The sequence below is a fragment of the Colossoma macropomum genome, unplaced genomic scaffold (assembly GCF_904425465.1).
Source record: "Colossoma macropomum unplaced genomic scaffold, Colossoma_macropomum, whole genome shotgun sequence".
NCBI lineage: Eukaryota > Metazoa > Chordata > Actinopteri > Characiformes > Serrasalmidae > Colossoma > Colossoma macropomum.
In genome coordinates this window covers 22,986,345-23,007,745 of record NW_023494789.1, presented here as the reverse complement: position 1 = coordinate 23,007,745, position 21,401 = coordinate 22,986,345, and the positions used below count along the sequence as shown (strand labels likewise).

The 21,401-nt window shown below is 40.3% G+C and overlaps 1 protein-coding gene across 2 annotated transcripts in view; it reads left to right on the top strand.

Annotated features, from left to right (window-relative positions):
• sept9b (septin 9b) overlaps positions 1–21,401 on the top strand; it is a 96,363-nt gene that overhangs the window by 16,268 nt on the left and 58,694 nt on the right. For both annotated transcript variants that reach the window (XM_036570583.1, XM_036570582.1), the window contains exons 2-3: positions 9,784–10,051; positions 11,168–11,514. In XM_036570583.1, the coding sequence (XP_036426476.1) occupies positions 9,784–10,051; positions 11,168–11,514 (615 nt within the window). The remainder of the gene's footprint in view (positions 1–9,783; positions 10,052–11,167; positions 11,515–21,401) is intronic.

The following is a 21,401-nucleotide window of genomic DNA, read 5'->3' as shown; positions in this document are numbered from 1 at the left end:
CTGTGCTTCGTTTTTGACTCATCAACTTCAACTGTGCATTTTATGTATTTCGTATCTCGTTATTTTGGGTGATATTCTCAGAGCATCTGAAGTATAACTGTATCTAAGCTAAGTCAGTGCAGTCTGGTACTGATTTGCTCTGTGTGCATGTGTGAGAGAGCAGATGTTGCGCTCAGTGGAGTGTGTCTATAGGAAATCTCTCATTCAGACACACAGTGAAAGACTCTGAAGGAGCTAAAGCCCAACATCTGGATCTCACACACTCCTCCTCTCCTAACCTTCACTCGTTTTCACCTCGTTCTTCGGCTCCCCCTCTTCTCCGCATGGAGTTGGCAGGAGTTCCCTCTTTTCAAGTCTGTCACAGCTCTCTTGCTCCTCTTTTCTCTTTCTCACTCTGTACATTTGAGCTGTGTTCAATGCTGGCTTCCTTTTTTTGTTTATAAGTGCATATCAATATGACCAGATGTTTTCCCCTTGGAAACCAGTGATTGGTTGAGACACACTGTATGTCTTGAAGTTTGTTGACACCTTCTGTTCCAGCATTTCTTCTGAAATGAAGGGTTTTAATAGTGAATTTGTCCTCATTTGCTGCAGTAAGACCCTCTACTCTTTACATTAATGTTGGAAAATTGCTGTGAGGATTTGATTGAGTATTAGTGAAGTCAGGTACTGATGTTGGATGATCAGGCCTGGATCACTCATCCCACTCATCCCAAAGGTATTGGATGGAGCTCCATCATTCCAGAGAACACGGTTCCACTGCTCCACAGCCCAATGCTGGGGGGCTCTAGCCCATGTTTGGCATTGGGCACAGTGATCTTAGGCTCATGGGCGGCTTCTCTAGAGTGTCACATTCTATTTGCCATAACTTTTATTGTGATTATACAAGCTGTGGAGATTTAACAAGCACTGAATGTCTTTGTTAGGCTGGGAAAACTGCCACTTATTTCTTATGAGCATATTGTTGGCTCCAGCTATGAATAGTCCTATAGAAAGTCTCCAAAATGGCTCAGATCTAGATTATAGTTAATATCAGTCGTACTCTCAGGTTAGTCTGGTATCTTCGGTATATCAGAGTGTGTTTTGCATAGAAATAAGAATTGTAAGCAGTGATGAACATGTAGAGGATCTGCTGTAGAGCTTTCTGTGAATTCTTACGGCTGGAGGCTTTGGTTTGGTTTGGTGAGCTCCTGTTACATTAATCAGGGTGACTGATTGTGTACTTGTTTCTCTCTGATGGGAAAGAAAATTCCACAAAAACGTGTTTTTATGACTAGAAAAAAAAGTGTGTGGCTGTTTGTGTGTGTGTGAGAGAGGAAGAGAGGGAAAAAGTTTGTTCCTGTGCCTGCTCAGACTCTGTAAATATGTGACTGTGTGTGTGTGTGTGTGCATAAAACTGTGTGAAATCTCTCTGTGAGTTGTGATGTGCTTGTAACTGCTTTTTCTGTTTTTCTTAACCTTAACATTGTGTCATCATTTCTTAATGAAAGAAATGATAAAAGATTACATGTATATTACATTAACATACGTTTAACACATCATGGACAACCAAATTTACCTTTTTTAAGCATAAAAATTTGATGTAGTTTGAAAACTGAATGAATGAATGCTAAAGTTCCAAAGTGTACTGTTCACTCCACAGTCTGTATGTGAAAAGTAAACTGCAACAACAGACTGTTTTGAATGCATTGTTTTTTGTCTTTTCAGCCTATAACAGATTAGCTGGTCAGCTTTGTACACATTGTACAGCTTTGTGTGTACACACACACACACACACATACACACACACCCAACCCCAATATTCCAAAAAAGTTGGGACGCTATGTAAAATGTAAATAAATGTAAGTAAAAACAGAATGCAATCATTTGCAAATCTCATAGACCCATATTTTATTCACAATAGAACATAGAACACATATCAGAAGTTGAAAGTTGAGACATTTAACCATTTCATGAAAAAATTAACTCATTTAGAACTTGATGGCAGCAACACATCTCAAAAAAGTTGGGACAGGGTCAACAAAAGGCTGGAAAAGTAAGTGGTACTAATAAAAACAGCTGGAGGAGCAATTTGCAACTATCTCACATGACTGGGTATAAAAAAGCATCTGAGTGTAAAGAAGCAAAGATGGGCAGAGGTTCACCAATCTGCGAAAAAACTGCATCTACAAATTGTGGGACAATTCAGAAAAATGTTCCTCAATGTAAAATTGTCAAGACTTTGGATATCCCACCATGTACAGCACATAATATCATCAAAAGATTTAGAGAATCTGGAGAAATGCCTGTACGCAAGGGACAAGGCCGACGGTCAATATTGGATGCTCGTGATCTTCGGGCCCTCAGGCGGCACTGCATTAAAAACAGGCACGATTCTGTACTGGAAATCACTGCATGGGCCCAGGAACATTTCCAGAACACAGTTCGCCGTGCAATCCACAAATGCAAGTTAAAGCTGTATCATGCAAAGAAGCCATATGCCAACACAATCCAGAAATGCTGCCGTCTTTTCTGGGCCAAAGCTTATTTAAAATGCACTGAGGCAAAATGGAAAACTCTTCTGTGGTCAGATGAATCAAAATTTGAAGTGGAATCCACAGACGCCATGTCCTACGGACTCGAGAGAGGTGAGAGAGGTTCAAAAGCCTGCATCTCTGATGGCACTGTCAATGCTTAACAGTATATAGAGGTTCTAGAACAACATATGCTCCCATCCAGACAACGTCTCTTTCAGCGAAGGCCTTGCATATTTCAGCAAGACAGTGCTAAACCACATACTGCATCCATCACAACAGCATGGCTTCGCAAAAGAAGAGTCTGGGTGCTGAACTGGCCTGCCTGCAGTCCAGACCTTTTACCAGTAGAAAACATTTGGCACATCATGAAATGAAAAGAGAAGACCCAAGACTGTTGAGCAGCTAGAATCCTACATCAGACAGGAATGGGTTAACACTCCTCTCCCAAAACTCTAGCAACTGGTCTCCTCATTTCCCAGACGTTTATAGACTGTTATTATAAGAAGAGGGGATGATACACAATAGTAGACACGGCCCTGTCCCAACTTTTTGGAGATGCTTTGCTGCCATCAAGTTCTAAATGAGTTAATGTTTTTCATAGAATGATAAAATGTATCTTTTTTCAACATCTGATATGTATTCCATGTTCTATTGTGAATAAAAAATGGGTCTGTGAGATTTGCAAATGATTGCATTCTATTTTTATTTACATTTTTTTACATTTTACACAGCGTCCCGAACGTTTTTTGAATTGGGGTTGTATGTATATATATATATATATATATGTGTATGTATATATATACATACAAAAAAGTGAAATACATTACTAAAATGTAGGATATGGGTTCTTTAAAGTCAAGAATGTTTTCTTGTTTGTCTGTTGTTTGTCTTCTTTAAAGTTAGCCTTTCAGAGATGTTGCAGGGGTTTCATTATGACAGTTGCACCTTCCTGTTTCTATTTACATCTGCTGCTATTAGGCCTCGCACCACATCTGAGTGATATATCACAAACATGCATTTGCAAGGATGATTACATTATGCACATTTTATGTGCACAGTTGAATTTGCTAAAGACTGTGTTAGTTACGTGCCCCCTCTGTATCTGGAGAGTTTGAGCGTGTTCAGATACATTAGAAAAACTGAAACCTCAAGGGATAATGTAATGTTTGTTAAGTGGACAGATAGGACAGTGGATAACGCAACAACCCTGCACACAATTGTCTGCCATATTAATTCACATTTGTAGATTAATATGTCTGCTGTATTAATCCACTCTGTATAAGAGTGTCATCACTGTAATATTTTATCTGACCAGTTTTCATCAGCACTCGAAGGTGATAAAAGGGGATGGTAGAGATTGTGAGATTGTGCAGTGTCTGAGATTTTTCTGAGTTAGAAAAGAAAAACATCTCACAATGAAAGCAGCGTTTTACAGTATAAATAAATGTAGGGTCATTATGCTAGTAGTGAACTATGCTGCATGACACAGCTGCCTAAAAATGACAGAAACAGATGCTTAAATAGAAATTAAGACGCTGTTGGGGTTTATCCTAAAGTTAGCACAGTATTTAGGAGGTTTAGTCTAGTTAGGATGTTTGTATAATACTGTTTTCTTATCTGGAGTTAATGATAAGATGATGAAGTTAGGAACTGTTATTCAGTAATAGCTACTGTCCTGTAAGTTGTCATGGTGACGTAACAGGTAAGATTAGATTTCAGAGATGTTTGTATAATACGACGCCTGGCTCATAAAAAAAGGTTTAGATGGAGGTTTAGAAGGCATAATATATAGGTATGTACAACAATAAAGAAATAAAATCCTCATGCTCATGGCTTTTGATAGCATATTTGAATTTGGCACACTAGTGCATTGTGTGTGTTCCAACTAAAACTATACAAACTGTGATACGTGTCTTGTGTTGTTAAAATGTCTTTAAGCATTGTGATGTTATATTTTTGCCTTCTTGTGTGTGTAGTCTGGGTTTTACTAGTCTAAGTGGCCACTAGGGATGCCTTCATTTCCACTGTCTGAAGGTCCAGCCATCATGGTGGCGCCCAGTAGCAGACGCCCAGCTTTGCTGTTACTGTAAATGTTGACAGACAGACAGGCTTTTGGTCAGTTGTAATGGCCTGAGGGCTGCAGAGTGCTCTCCAACTCTCAGTAACACCCAGCCAGGCTTTGTTTCTATGCTGTTCCAACTCCTGTCAGACGAGGAGCCAGGTAATTAGCATTTCACAGCTTCAGGGTGCATCGCAAATCTTTCTGATTGACATAGAATTTATTTTCTTTCACTGTACAGAGTTATACAACTCTGTACACACAGTGTACATTTCACTACAGTATCATGAGAAAGTCTCTCTCTGACCTTTTTCAGCTATGACCTAGTGAACTTCTCCTGACCTCTGAACTACCTTTTAACCCTTAGAAGTCACTGTTATAGCTGGCAGTAACAGAAGCATGTTGAGATTTTATAGTATTTCTTTTTTTATTTATAGCTTTTTGAAACAAATGAAAAAAATGTGTGGAAAGTGCAGATTCTGCACTTTCAATCCAAACCACAGTAGTGTTTGTAAGTGAAGGAGAAGATATTTTATCATGATTTAAATTTGATGAAAAGTAACTGTGTGTAGAGTTTAATGGAAAAACTACATCCTATATGTTATTGCAATGTGTGTCATTTTTACATAGAAACAAATGTAAAAAAGGTATAGACTCATATCTGTCAGTACAGAATGTAAATAGTTAATTACATAATTAAGTACACAGTTGGTCTGTTCTTAATGAAATGTCCACACAATGTACAGTGCAGTGGTGCAAAAAATTGGATGTTGTAAGATTTTTATGTTTTGGTATAATTTTGACAGCAGCAATATGTTGTCAGTTGTGATTATCTTGATGCAGTTGGAGGCAGTGACCCACATGAGCCATAGCCAAGGTCTCTGACCACTGAGCAGAAATTTATTCATTCATTCATCAGTGTTTGAACTTGTCATGGGGTGTTCTGCACTCACTGAACAATACTGGCTGCTCCTCCGTGGCCTGGGGTCAGCTCGGAGGCTGTTACTGTCAGCTCCAGTGATGGAGAGACTGGGTGGCGTGGTTGCTTTGTATAGCAAAAGTTTGGAAATGTGCGTGTTGTAAAAGTGCATATAGAAAATGTTTGATCTACAGTCTGAAGCCACATCTCACTGTTTTCATACACTGACTTTCACTCTGAATCCAAATCACATGGGAACTTTGTGACTGGAGGGTGGCACAATAGGGGACTCAAGTGTTCATTTCGAATTTTATTGCACTGTAAAACATTTTAATGAAGTGAAAGTGGCTTTAATGTTGTTCAGTTTGCTGTGAGTGTGGGAAAATAGCAGAAAGACAGTCAGAGCGTGCTCTCACGTTCAGGGTTGGGAAGGTTATGTCTAAAATGACAAATTACTGATGACTGGGGCTTTAACAATTAGTTAACAAAGTTGATTAGTATGTTGTTTACTTAAAAAGTGCTTTAATACTTTATAATGTTCATATGATCCACACAGTCATTCTGACAGAGTGTAATACACTACAGGAAGTGTAGGGGGCGATATGGCTTCTTTTATTTCATTTAAAATGCACTCTTTAACGTTCATATGATCCACACAGTCATTCTGACAGACTGTAATACACTGAAGAAAGCAAGAAGACAGAACTTTGAATCATTAAAGAGAGGAACCAGAGAAGGCTGAGTAGTTTGATTAGTCGATTAATCAAATTAATGGTTAATATGGTTAACAGATTAATCAGTTATACAATTCATTGTTAGTTATGATTCATGCTGTAATGCCTTGATACTGGTGTTGTGGGCTAGTCCAGCTTTTAATAGGCAAGAGTCAGGCTGCTAGTGGGTGTGTTAAGAGTGAGTGGTCAGGCATAAACCGTGTGCAGGAGCAGCTGCCCGAGAAAAAGTCTTTCACAGCAGATATTGGGTATTATGGTCTGTGACTGGACTGGATTAACAGGCTTTCTGATGTACCAATAAACAGCTGTGTGGAGTGATTTCACACTGGGGACTGCGTGCAGAGAAAGAGCTATTGTTACAGTCATGCAGAGATAAATACAGACATAAACACGTGCATATACACATGCATGCACACACATACATGCACTCCCACGCATCATGCATAACCTTATCAAACCTTACATCTTGTCAGTGATACATTCAGTGTCTTTGTTTTGTTTAACCGTGTTAAGTTTTATTATTATTTAGTGGCCAGTTTTATTACATACTTCTATAACCTGAGACAAGCTCAGCTTCTTTGCACTGAAGTCCCCGTAGTTACTGAATAATAAGCCTTAGTATGAAATGAGCCTGAGATTTTAAGGATTAGCTGAATAAATCTGTCCCCAGAGTAGTTGGTGTGTGTGAATGTCCATGTGGGTCAGCAGAATGAATCAGCATGTGGAATTGGAGCTTTCTGTGAGCTACTGTGTTTCCGATCACTGTATAAAAGGACCTCCATGATGCTTTTATTAGGGATGCATCAATATATTTTTTTTTTAGACAGAATACTAGTATGACAGCATGTTTTTTAGTACTGATACGGATTCAGATGCTATAATGAGTAACCTATCTAGCATTAAGTAGCTGTTAGTGTAAATAAGTGCAGTGTACCTTAAAATTAAATCAATAACATCTAGTTGATTTTAAATGAGGTAGCTATGCTACATTATTTACGTTAGATTGAGTAGCGCTGCAGTGGAGAAGAGCAGGTTTTGTTCCACATAAGAAAAGCTATGTATGTTCCATAGTTTTGATCCTCACCTGTATCTTCTATCATCGGTCTCTTGTAGCACAGTGACGGCAAGAATCCGAGGCTAACACATCCGAGGAGCTCACTTGTGGAGTTTACGTTTGAAGCACTTGGATTGGCTGGTTGAGCTGTAGCTGAATGTCCTCTAAAGCCACGTAAACACTGTGTGATTTTAGAAATCTTGTTCTTTGGTGACTCACACTGTACATTAAAATAGACCATCATGTTCAGATAAAGCTACGATTTATATACTCACACTGTATAAAAACGCTCCCTCTGACTGACCTGCTACATGAAACGCAGCCTCTGCAGACAGCTCTGTCCACGAACGATTATCAATAAAGCTTATTCACTCAGAATAACACGCTGCACACCGAGTACACAAAACAGTGAGTAAACTGTCATACGTAGACTTTAGTATCATATGTTGACATTTCCACCTCTGTGTTGTTAGCCTATGTGTCTCCACCCATATTGGGGAAGTGGTTGTGATTGTGTATGTTTGAGTTTGAAAATTTGAGCAGACTGTTTAAGTGATGTTAGGTCTTACAGAGTACAATATATACATCATCAAATATTGATTTGGAATAATTGTCATATTATTTGTCAATATCAGTATATCATCGTGCATCTCTAGATATAGCACTTCAACCAAGCAGATTGTAAAAGCTGTCTCCAAAACCCCCGAACACACCACAGACGACTGAATTTATGTCTGAGCTCACAGAGAAACTAGGTCGGTTCCTCAAGGCACCCACACGTCCATTTCTTCAGTGAGATTCCCACTGAGTATTCCTTTGGGGACAGTTATTACACAACCACTGAGTATCCCACTGCGGACAGCTGCACTCACACAAACACACAAACACACACACACACACACACACACACACACACACACACACAAGTGAACACATCACCCCATGGCTTCCTCACATTCTGTAGGAAGTGATGTCTTCTGCCTTTTAGTCTCTTGTGTTCCCATTTGGAAAGCAAGGTTTCCGTAATGAGAGAAGAGTCTCTGTTTTTGTTTGGGGATTTTGAGTTTTCATTCCTGCAGAGGTTGAGTGTTTTCTCTGCAAGTTCTTTATCTCTAATGATGCTTTCTCTCTAAATAGATAGATAGAACTTTATTGATCCCGAAGGGAAATTGCAGTGTTTCGGTAGCAAGACATATAATTGCACATAAACTTATATATACTATGCATAAAATAAAAATACAAAATAGAAATAAAACTAGACACAAGTTAAAGTATAAGAGAAGTAAAATAAAAGTATATGCGGCAGATTTTTGTATTTACATGAAAGCAGGCACTGAGTGTTATGAGGTAAACTAAAAGCACAATGAGTACAGACATAACTAACTAGGAGTTGCATCAATATTACAGTGTAAAGGGCATAGTGAAAGTGTCATTACACTAGCAGTTGTGATATGTTGCACAGTGTGTATTAATGAGGTTCAGCACAGTTCAGACAGCAGAAGATCAGTACCGTTTCTGCATTAAGGAGACTTGTTGTAGAGCCGTATAGCAGTGGGTAAGAAAGATCTCACATGACGCTCTTTAACAGCTGGAACAGTCAGCCACTGAATGTGCTTCTCTGTTTATCCAGTGTAGCTTGCAGGGGGTGTGAGGTGTTATCCAATATGGCTAACAGCTTGTTGAGCCAGCCTTCCTAATAAGTTTGTTTATTTTGTTCAGAGCACTTTTGTTAATGCTGTTGCCCCAGCACACAACAGCATAGAATAAAGCACTCGCTACAACAGACTGGTAGAATGTCCATAGGAGCTTAGTGCACACACCAAAAGACCTCAGCCTCCTCAGGAAGTAGAGACGGATTTGGCCTCTCGTACACTGCGAGAGTGTTACAGCTCCAGTCCAGCTTGTTGTCCAAGTGCACACCCAGATACTTGTAGCTCCCAACCACCTCCACATCAACTCCATCAATGGTGGCTGGTGACAAGGCAGGTTTGGACTTCCTAAAGTCCAGCACCATCTCCTTAGTCTTACTGATGTTTAGGTGCAGCTGGTTCAGCTTACACCAGTCAACAAAGTCCTTCACCAGCTTCCTGTATACCTCCTCCTGTTCATTCCTAATACACCCCACAATGGTTGTGTAATCCCAGAATCTTTGCAGATGACGTGACTCTGTGTTGTACCTGAAGTCAGAGGTGTACAGGTTGAACAGGAATGAAGCTAACACAGTCCACTGGGGTGCCCCAACACTGCACATAGCCTTGTCTGAGACACAGCCCTGCAGTCGCACATACTGGGGTCGTCCAGTCAGATAGTCCATTATCCATGCTGCAGTCGATCACAGATTAGATATCTGCCACCCAGACTGATGAGGTTTATATTTAGCAGTGTCACATACAAACTTTGTTCTCTGGAGTTACCAGTTTGTCTTATGACAATGATGCTGTATTTTTTTTGGCATAAACTCAAGTCTGAGTGAGCTCTTGTTCTGTTTTCTCTGCCCTTAGCCCTGAAGAGGTCGTTTGAGGTGGAGGACGTGGACTCCTCTTCACACTCTTCCTCTCCCCATATCCGCCGCACGCCCTCTAATGCTCAGCAGCGCAGTGCCATCTCCCCGTCCACCAGCCGGCACTACGAGCTCGGCTCCAATGGCACCAAGCCCCTCGATATCTCCAAACCCAAAGCTCGGACCCCTGAACCTGTGTCACGGCGTTCCGAGCTCTCCATAGACATCTCATCCAACAATAACGGCAAAGCCATTGATGGATCACCCAGGTATAGATCTGTACTCTGTTTGTAAACAGATACATTTGTACATGCTTCTATACTACTCTTTTAATTAAATTGTAAAATAAAGCTTGTTTTTGGCCATATTACAGAAACGTCCTATCTTTTTTTGTCTTTTTTGTCAAGATAAGATTTCTCACAAATCCATATTACAAAAGCAAATCTTAATTCGGCTGTCTTGTCTTACAGCATCTTATCTCAAGTTAGGGGATATTAACCTACTCAGTTGAATCCGACAATCAACGGTCATGTCTGTTACCTAGCAACTGACCATACACACACAGCTGAAACGTAAAGACGTAATCAAAATAATGTTAAAATGTGAGCAACAGCTACTGTTACCCTGGTTACTGGTGTAAAAAAGCTCAAAACAAAACGAAAGTGTGATAAACTGTAAGTTGTGAATACTGTGAGAGCGCCCCCTGCTGTTTATTGGAGCGTCTTCACTCTCCAGTTTCAGTCTCCATTTCCCAAACACTTTAGCCGAGTGCGCTAACGTTATTCCTCCTAATAAACAAACACACGTTCAGCTCTGTCTCCTTATTATTCACCACCATCACTGTAATATTTTCTCATCAACATTAACACACAAAAGTAACATGAGGGGACGGTGGAGGTCGAGTCTGCAGTGTCTGAGATTTTTAAAACGCAGAATTAGAAAAGAAAAACATCTCACAAATGCAAGCAGGGTTTAACAGTGTAAATAAATGTGGCGTCATTATGCTAGTAGTGAACTACGCTGCCTGACACAGCTGCCTAAAAACGATATAAATGGACGGTAAACAGAAGTTAAGACACTGTCAGCGTTTATCCTAAAGTTATGACAGTATTTAGGAGGTTTAGTCTAGTTAGGATGTTTGTGTAATACTGTTTTCTTATCTGGAGTTAATGATGAGATAATGAAGTTAGCAACTGTTATTCTGTAATAGTTGCTGTCATAATTTTTTTTTTATTGTCTGTATTCTACTACAGTGTAAGTAGCTCCTCAAGTTACATTGGTCTGTTTGTAAATATAATTCTAAATCATCCAAAATTAATCACATTGAATGGAGTAAGAGCTAAGTTGAGCTTTTATTTAAGCATAATCCTACCTCCCTTCCTCAGTGCTGGAATCGCCCGTTTTGGCCTGAAGAGGCCCGAGGCTCTGGGCCACAGCAAGACGCCAGAGACGCAGAAACACTCCGTCACATTCAGCAAGACGCTGGAGACCATCGCCCCGATCTCCCGGACACCATCCACCGTGGTCCCGCACGCCAGCTCCAAACTCCCAGAGACTACATTCAGGAGGAACGAGCCACCCAGCCCAGGTGACGGGTCGCGTCGGCCCGAGATCAGTGTCACCAAGGCAACTGAGGGTAAAGGTCAGGAGAATCATCATCATACTCCAATCACAACGAGGTGCGCCTCACCAAATCACGCCGGACGGAAGTCACCCAGCACGGATGGACACAGTAGGTTTTTGTTTGTTGTTGCTTTTTGTCTTAGAGCCATGTTAGTTCATTTGTGTAGAGTAACTGAAAACAGTTTGGATGGAATTGGGTTCTCATGGAACAGCTACCGAAACTGGAGATGTAGTAAATAAGCTGGACAGCTCAGCACCCTCCCAGAGTAAACACAACAGCTCTGCATCAAGAAGGTCACCTGTATGCCTTTCTGTCTAAAGCTGGTCACAATGGTCCGAACTCTGCTAAAGCTTCAGTAGTGCACTATGAAAAAAACAGAGCAGGAAATGCTTAACGGCAGTGTTACCTGTACATAATATTGGCAGTATCATGGTTGTATTCAAGATGGTATGCTCACCAAAGTGGCGAAGGGGGCGTTTCATTTTTTCAAGCTTGTCATTTTAATTTGTCAGATCTGAGTATTGACTCTGGTTGAGTTTGGCTGGAGAAGATGTCTCAGCTCTGTGCAAGGTGCTGAGCTGTGACCATGAGAAAGTTAGTACTGAGCCGTGACCAAGACAAAGCCATCAGCCAGTCGAAGGCTCCGGCTGTACAGAATGTGGGGCTGAGCCAGTCTGTCCAGCTGCGTGTCAGACAGATTCCACAATGAGACATTAACATGGCAGAAGCACTGACAAACAGCAGGCTTATCCCGAATTTATTAACGCTGACTGCACTTAATAATCTGATAACTGCAGAAAATTAGATTGTGTCAGTAACTGGTTCAGTGTGTTTTCATGCTCGAGTAATCAGATAACGGGGAAACTCCAGGTCTACATGAATCAGGTTATCGGATTTCTTCTTTACAGCCAGCCAATAAACTCACAGAATAAGATGCAATGTAAATGTAACGTAAAACGTTTTTTTAAAAATATTAAATTATTTAGCGGTAAATATGAATATATATAATCTATATTAGAATAAACATTTAAATCCTTCATTTTTTCAATTATGTAGTCGGTTTCAGTGTCACTCCAAAAGTGTTGTGTAGCGTCTTGCAGGTGCTGTGTTAATAACTGCTTGCTGTTTTCGGGACAGCACTCTGTTTTCACACGTGCAGACTGAGAGAAACGAAAGAAGTCAGAGTGAGAGTTTACATGCACTGAAAAACCCCATTGCTGAGCTCAAGTCCAGCTCTCTGCATCAGATGACCTAGTCAGATTTCTAGACCTTAATCCGATCTAAGAAATCAGATAACTGCTGTAATTCAGTAATGATCGGATTAAGTGCATGTAAACACACTCACTGTGAAACTGTGGATGACATTACATATGTTAGCATTGACCAAAAGTTGGTTTAAGTGAAGTGTGCTAACTTTCGATAAACACATTCATAAAATGGGTTAAGACTTACTATGCTAACATTGACGGATACTGGGCCAACATTTAGGCCTTTTTTCCACTGAAGGGCTGAACGGTTCAGAGCATGGAGGGTAACCATTGCAGTGACTTTTCTACATGGACATGGTTCAACGAGGAACACGTAAAAATCATTTTGCTGCGTTATTTCAAACCTGAAAACAAATAAATTCACTTCACTCACATAGATGTCCAATAAATCAAAGCAGTGCACTAATTTAAATCTACTATTCAATATGTCAGAACTCTAACACCAATTTCTAATTGTTAAATTAGAATTGTTAAACTGCTGAACAGAAGAGACTAGCTGTTTAGCATTAGATTAGCTAGAATGCTGCCAGCGCTGCTCATCTCAGAACAGTGAACCAATGATTAAAAACACCTGTTTAGTGGATAAAGACTCATGTCTGAGATCACAAATTCACATGTCTGGTGTTGAAGTGATAGATAGATAAAAATTACATTGTTCTGTGGTGCTTTGAGCTGTGCCCTCCTGGGTGACGTTAATGCTAGTGTAGTTAGCTGGCTACAGATAAAACCCACCGCAGTACAGGCTGTTTCAGTAACTGAGGCTCAAAAACCACCCGTTTAGAAGACAAAGAAAATGAGAGCACACTGAGAGAGGCTGGAGTTGGAGTGACAGACGGAAAGCTTGTATTTATATCTATGGGTGGTGTGTGAGTAACTATTAGCCTGTTAGCCGATAGCCACTCGTTTGTGAATTTTTCTTCAGTATATCCTGGTTCTGATTTAGGAGCACAACAGATGGAGAAGAAACCGTAACCGGTCTCACAAGTTCGGACCAGTATGGAGCAGCCCAGTACGGCCCTGAGAACCATTTGGCTCGACAGTGGAAAAGAGGCCTTAGTTTGCTACCACTGACAAACTGTAGGCTAACTTTACCCATCTCAATGTTGGCCTGTAATGGTCTAAGACAAAACCATGCTAACATAATAAGCCCAGCCGCATGTGAGCCAGACGTTAAAACCGACAGCGACAACTTGTATAATTAATTACAAGGCCTCAGTTGTAGGTTTCTGGTATTTGTATTTTTTGAAAATATGTCTTTGTGTGTTCTGCTCTTTGGGATTAATGTCCATTTTAGGGATTTAATATATTGCCGTAACTGCACCTTTAACCATAATATTAACACTACACTTTCAAACTGAGCTAAAAACTGCTCAAACAGCAATGTTTTGAGCTCATGTTTAAAAGTGTCCAGTGTCGGGGCTCTTCTAATGCTCTCTGTCAACTTGGACCATTTAAGAGCAGCATAGTAGCTAACCGCTGCTTCTCAGTTCAGTCTTTACCTTTGGCAGAGCTAACTGACTAGCTCCTAATGATCTGAGAGTTCTGCTCGGCTCATTTCACTGCAGCAGATCAGATAAATACATTGCTCCTGCACCATTAATACATTTGTTTTTTTGGGAGTCCAATTAGGAGACCATTACAGTGATCAGTCCTGCTAGAAATAAAGGCGTGGATGAGCTTCTCCTGGTATGCTTTAGTCAGAACATCTCTGATCTTGTTGATGTTCTTAAGGTGGTAAAGTGCTGGCTGGTGAAACTGAGATCAGAATCCAATAATACGCGGTATGCGGTTTCTGTTAGTACCATTGGCGCTGTCATGTTTACAGTCACTGCTAAAGTGCTAAGGCAGGAAGCAGTAGCCATGTGTAAGTATTTACTAAAACATATACTTTGCTTGACCTTAAAATATTAATAGACATAATATGCACATTGGCCAGCAAACGGTGCATGTCATAATTGTACTTGCACCTGTTTTTAACCAGGACATTTCAGCTGAGGTGTGGTCTAATTGAATATTACAGCTAGAGATCTAAAAGCTGTTTACGTCTGAAGATTTAAACATATAGCTGATGCAGTTTCTCCACGGTTTATTTGAACAGTTCTGGGTGTTGGGTATTTATCTTTGGCTGGTTTGCTGTGATGAGTGCCGATTTTCTTCTGCTCTGTTTTACTTGAGTGAGAAAAGTGTAATGAACTAAATAACATCTGAAAGGGTGCTGTTTAAAAGAGGTCACAGCAACGGGTCTGTAACCTACAATCAGTCTGTGAAGTCTACGGCCAGCTCTGTCTGTCTCTCACTCTCTCCCTCTGTTTCTCTCACTCTCTGGTTGTATGATGTAGTTTTGGCATAGGTGAAGGTTGTGGCTGGTGAGTCATGAGGAAGGGCTGCATGGAAGAATAGAAGAGAGCTCTCTGAGGGAGGGCATTACTTTGGTGTACATTTCATCATGAAAGAGCTTTTTCAGAACATCAGTGTTGAGAAACATTTTTATCCCCCCAGACAGCAGTATCGGGGGGAGAAAGAACACTTTTCTAGTTTTTCTGCGTGTTTTGATCTTATCAAGACAAAACAGGCTAGAGGTTTCTCTCCCTCGTGGAGTAAACACAGCAGCTCTGCATCAAGAAGGTTTAGTCACTCTTTACATTTATACAGCATGAATTTAGTCAGCCAGGCTGAAAATGCATAAACATATGTTTACCAGTGGTATGATGTTATTCTAACCAAGACTGCTAGTCTATGATGTGATCATGGTTTGATTGATGTGGTCTGACTGAGGTAGGGCTGGGCGATAAAACGATAACGATAATTATCGTGATATAACTTTTCCTCGATAGAGCGATACGACATGTTCGATAAATGTTCGATATAATACACCATTCTCACACTTCCATGTTCAGCGAAAGCCTTGGCGTTTTCTACTGCAAGGAAAGCGACTACTGTGCTGTCGCCAGGAGAGGGCGCACTTCTGAGTTATTCTACATGATTAGTGAGGGAGGGGGCCACGAGTAAGATGAGTCTTTAGCAACGGCTGAAACGCGGAGTTATACGTTCCTGTTTGAGCGGAGCGACAGGCGACCTGTTCTCCTGTGACCGAGTGTGAGTGACGAGGTCAGTGGTGTAACTGTACTGTCCTACAGTGAACTCACCTCTTTCTGTACATCCTAACGAGCTTTAGCAGCGTTAAATCACAATCCTCACAACTAAAGCGCTGTTGCAGCGCTCGGGCAGTCATATTTTAATATTAGTGCATTCCCAAGCAACGAAAGTGAAAGAGAGAAGTGGGTTCATATAAATTACAGCTCCGATTTAAACGAAAGTAAACTGAGGAAGCTGTGAGGCGTTGAAGAGGAGGAGAGCGCTATCTTTCCAGGCTAGCTGTTTTTAGCAGCTGGCTAACTTGAAGCAGCGCTCTGTCACTCCAAAACACGGAGAATTGATGATACTGTAGATCAAACACGACACAAAAGCACCGCTTTCAGTTTAAACGTACCTAAAAGGAGGACTCTGTTTGTCTGGTGTTGATATTTTGCAGTTCACCCCTTAAACTACTACAATTGAATATCCAGTCGTCGCTAGCTGGTGTCTGAATACTGTGATGTCATTTGTAGCGGGGTAGCCGAGCGCTCGTCACCAGTTTTCTTTCTTAAATTATGGCTATTACAAAATAGCCGTGCTTTTCCAGCTGGTAAAAACAGCTCACCAGACACTCTCTCCCACTCTCCCATGACAGATTTGTGAAATGTTCCACTGTTTGGTGAGTGTTTGTCGCGTTCCAACCATAAAGGATAGTTTAAAACAGCAATTAACCACCCAGGAGCAAAAATCAGCCTTCAAACTTGAAAGAAATAATGATTTAACATTTATCGCGATATGTATCGATATCGAACAATATAAATTTTGTTTATCGTGATAACATTTTTGGCCATATTGCCCAGCTCTAGACTGAGGTCTTAATCAAGCTAAGCCTAGCATGATTAAATCATCTGGTCCAGGCTGATATTTCCTGGACTGTTCGAGACAGATTAGGACATAAACATGTAGATTGCTGACTCTCTTGCAGAGTTTTTGTGTCACTTTAGTGTGTCCTGTGGGGGGCTTTTATTGTCAGAATTAGACTATGATGGCATGCATGACTTGCAAGGGACTATAAATGGAATGGCTTTATGTAATTACTGATCAGATTTCATGGCCCCATATATAAAAATTACATTCATTTGAGAGTTCGTCTGCTCAGATCTATGACACCAGCAACATCGCTGTGCCTGATACACTCGTACCAGCACCACATACACAACCTTGCCTCTACGATATCAGCAGCCCCATTCACACCTTCCATGAACATTGCTTCCTGGGTGATCTGATCACATGGACGGCATTGTAAATGGGAGATGCGTGGTGATCCCATCACTCAGACCACTTTCAGAGGCGGTCAAGGACACGTGTGACCATAACATTTGTAGGGGAATGCTTTAGCATCTCAATGCGTCCTTGACTGTGTTGAAGGGCTGCCTTAATCAGCTGCAAGCTTGTTTTTCGTGTCCTCTACCGTTTATTTAGAAGATAAATCACTGATCTAAATGTGTGTAACAGCCCATACATTTACGTGAACAATACTTTTGTCTGACAACAGACACAGAGAGACTGAGGTGGTAAATGTGTGTGGTTCTCTTCCTCCAGTCAAAAATTCTGATCACAATGTCACTGGAGATGCTTTCGAGTCACATAGAAATGTCAGATGTAAGCGAATATATGTCTCGCTGTCGACTTACAATTTTGAGCAATTGGCAAATGTCAGTTTATTTTTCAAAAAGGCATAAAACTTAAAATAAAAGTGCCATAACTTTTGCACAGGTCACATTATGTGTTTTTTTTTTTTTACCAATATGTTAAATTCAGCAAAGAAAAAGTAATTGTGCAGACGTGTGCTCTGTAGAGGATGTATTCACTTATTTACTTATTTATCAACAACAACACAGAATATCACCCGGGGGGCCAAATTTTTGCCTGCGACTGTATGATCAGATGAGATTAGATAGAGAGAGATGTTAGTACCAGGAGTTCACCACCCATATTATATATGGTCAGTATTTGTGGTACATTTTCAGTGATGGATGTGGTTGAGAAGAGGGGAACTGATAAATCATGGGGTGACAGGGTGTACCTGTAGGATGGATGTTTCTGTTAAAATGGCCACTGAGCTTAAATAAAAAGTAGGTGGGCCTAATAAACTGGACACTCAGTGCATTTGTCCCTTTGGTGGGGACGGTTGGGGGGGGTTTGTGTAGGGTGGTGTGGGTTTTCAGTGGCATTGGGCTGCTCCTCACTGTGTGTTCCTTGCAGTCTGTGGGTGATCTGTGATCTCACTGGGACACACTGAAAAAAAGTTTCTTAAAAGTTACATTAAATGTTATATAAACTTATAAGTAAGTACTTCATTTAATTGACCTAATTGAAGTTGATGTGACATGTTTCATTGAACTGATATACTCATTTGAATAATTTAGTTTCAACAACATTGCTTTCTCAGTGCAATTCAGAGTCAGCCAGGCTCCGTTCATCTGTGTATGTGATTAGAACCGGTGAGATGTGTGTGTGTGTGCGTGTGTGTGTGTGTGTGTGTGTGTGAAAGAGCAGGAGTGTGTCAGCGCTGCCTGTGATATCAGACTACAGGGTTTCCCTTTTTCCACAGCGCAGATTTTTCTCGTGCAAGCAGGAGCTCTCACAGTTGGATCTGATTAAAAAACTCCCCTAGTCCCCCTCTCCCACACACACACACACACACACACACACACAGAAAACATAATAAATGGTTAAAGGGTCCTTATGCTGCACTTTTCTTCTTTAGTTTTTTTTGTGTGGGTTTATGAACCAAAAACACACATAATTCATTTTTACAAGGTCAGTTTCCAACCACTCTTTATCCCTAACAATTAAACTAGTTGGTTTTGTTACTGTGCCTTTGACACTGATGTATGTAAATTAGCTTTCTTCTGGCTGTCTGTGCTGTTTTTGCAGTTAGTTAGGAGTGGGGAGTTTTGAAGCTTGTTTGTAGCAGTTTTTACACAGTACATCAAACCTTTATTTAGGTCGCTTTGATTTTCCCTGATATGGGCCCTTTAACAGTTAGACACTGTGTGTGATTCCAAAACGCTGTATATCCATTCGTAACAATTTTTAATATAGCCAATTATTGAAAAGACTAAGTTTATTTTTATTTATCTAATAAAACGAATATTAATCATATTAATGATATTTCTCGTATGTGTAAAACTTACAACCAACAACATATATTATTAAAAAAAATAGAAAATTCTTTAAAGTCTATAATCTATTTTGAAATGAAACCCTTCATGTAGAATAAGTACAAGACAGAAAGGCAGCCTCAGCACATTAATGTGAGCAGATGGAAGTTCTTCAGGTGTTATGAGCCTTTGGGCTCGAGCCAAAGGGATTACTAAAAAAACATGCGCACGCACACACACACACACACACACACACACACACACACGCACACACAAGCTAGTCAGATTCCTGCAAAAATGCCAAAGATGAATAATGGAGGGAAAATAGAGAACGACCAAGAATGATGTAATGCCTGTGTGTGTGTGCATGGCCTGTGGAGGACCTTCACTCTTTACTAGAGGAACGGGGTTAAATGGGTGTTCTGTCACTTGAACCATGACCTGAATGAGGCAAATTCAGTCACTATTTCATAGCTTCGCTGACCAGCAGGCCTGTAAACCAGCTTTCACACAGCCTCCACTCCCCCAGCCATGTTTTACTGTGGACATTAAAGGCTACAAGTCAATTAATTATTACCAATCAACTAGTGGTTTAAAAAAATAGTAATGAAAGTAATGAGTGAACATTATAGACATAATTAAAAATTTTTTTTGTAATTAGCAGCTATGCTTTTTGATGTGAATGTGCATAGGTACCACACATTTAAGCAACACCTGCTTTCTTCTCTCTTCACTTCTGTACACCGTTTTTATCAGTCTGTTGCTTCATTGTACAGAGACTTAATGATATCTTTAAAGTGGTGGTGATAGGAACCACAGAGGAACCACACTGTTTTCTGTGCAAATAGCCATTCTTTATAAGAATAAGTTTTCTTTGGGGTCTATTTTGCCTCACAGTGTCCTGCATGTACCCCTCCACTAGGAATGTATTACGTTTTAAGATAAAATCTTCTATAAACTATCATAAAACAGTGTCTCAGACATCAGGCAGTGTATTTATAACCATTTCATGCATTAACCTTCTGTGAGGGACCCTTTAGAGGTGGACGTCTGGTTCCTATCACCACCACTGTGAACAATTCTGATTCCAGAATGTAGCATTTCACATTAGACTGCTCTGGAATTGTGAAAATTGTGTAATTTCCTTTCAACCCTCAGAGGACACACTTTTTTGGATGTTTTTGTAGTTTATTTGACATCAAAACAAACAGGAAAAAGTCAGTGGTGCCAACATCTATCTATACAAAAAAAAAATATAAATATGATTCTTTATATAACTATATATCCTCAGGAGCTCTGCTGTGTCTTACTGGTGAAAAGCCTGTAGGGCTGTTTCTTATTAAGGCCACTCTGCTGAAATTAGGCCTGACCTGCCCTGAGGGGCAACGCACTGACCCACCAGTGTGTGAGAGTGTGTGTGAGAGATGGAGGAGGTGTGGGGAATAGCAACGCTGGAGCAGAAACAGCAGCTCTAGGAGTACTAGAATACTGAATTGTTAAACATACATATCTTAGATTAGTCGATCTGTTGCGAGTTTGTATTTATTGGAATAAATATTGGACACATGTAAAAGTACTAAGGTAAGTAAAATGCCAAATTTATTTTCTTAACTGTGAACAGTTCATTTGTTTTTGTGAGGTTGTATGTGTTTGTTTATTTAAAAAAATGTAAAATTTGCTGGGACACAATCGCTCTATTACTCTCACATTTGCCACCATGAAAATAAAAAAAAGAAAATAGAGATGCTCAACGTCTATGTGTGTCACAATCAGAGCAAAGCTTGCTTTCTGTTTCTTTCGTTTGACATTTCGAATTGAACCAATAAGATGCTGATACTTGGCCAACAATAAGCTCTGCGATCTGTGCACCAAAATCAAACGCATTATTTTGCTGTTTTGTTATTTTATTGCGCTGCTGTTATTTAGCAGCAGCTTGAGCTACAGAAATTATATAAACATCTGTAAAGAGTTAGATGTTAAACAGGCAGATTATTCAGACAGTTCAGCACTTATGAGCTGCTGGAAGAAGAGGAAAGCCTGCTCTGTTGTTGACTTCACTCATTTGGTATGGACCATCACAAAATTACTAGCAGCGAACAACACATTCACAACTACAATTCTGTGAGACTGGTGCTGCAAAAAGAGATTGACTGCTTTAAGACTTACTTTAGCCTTTCTTTTAGTCTTAATAATAATGATAGTGTGATTGAGAGAAGTGACTGAGACAGAGGCAGGATTTGTGTAATGTATGTGTCTATGCTTTGTGTTGATGTTCATATTTCATTTTGAAATTTAAATTCTACAGTACCAACTCGTAAAGTGATTGTTTGGAAAGTATAAACTCATGTTGAGGATATCAGCCCAGCCAAGTGAGGCTGAGAGTCAGAGAAGCCACTTCCTGACTAATTCAGGTTTTTTTTGGACAGGAAATGACCTCACAGACATATACAGCAGCAGCAGAGTTTCCTTCCTGTCAGCTGTCCGA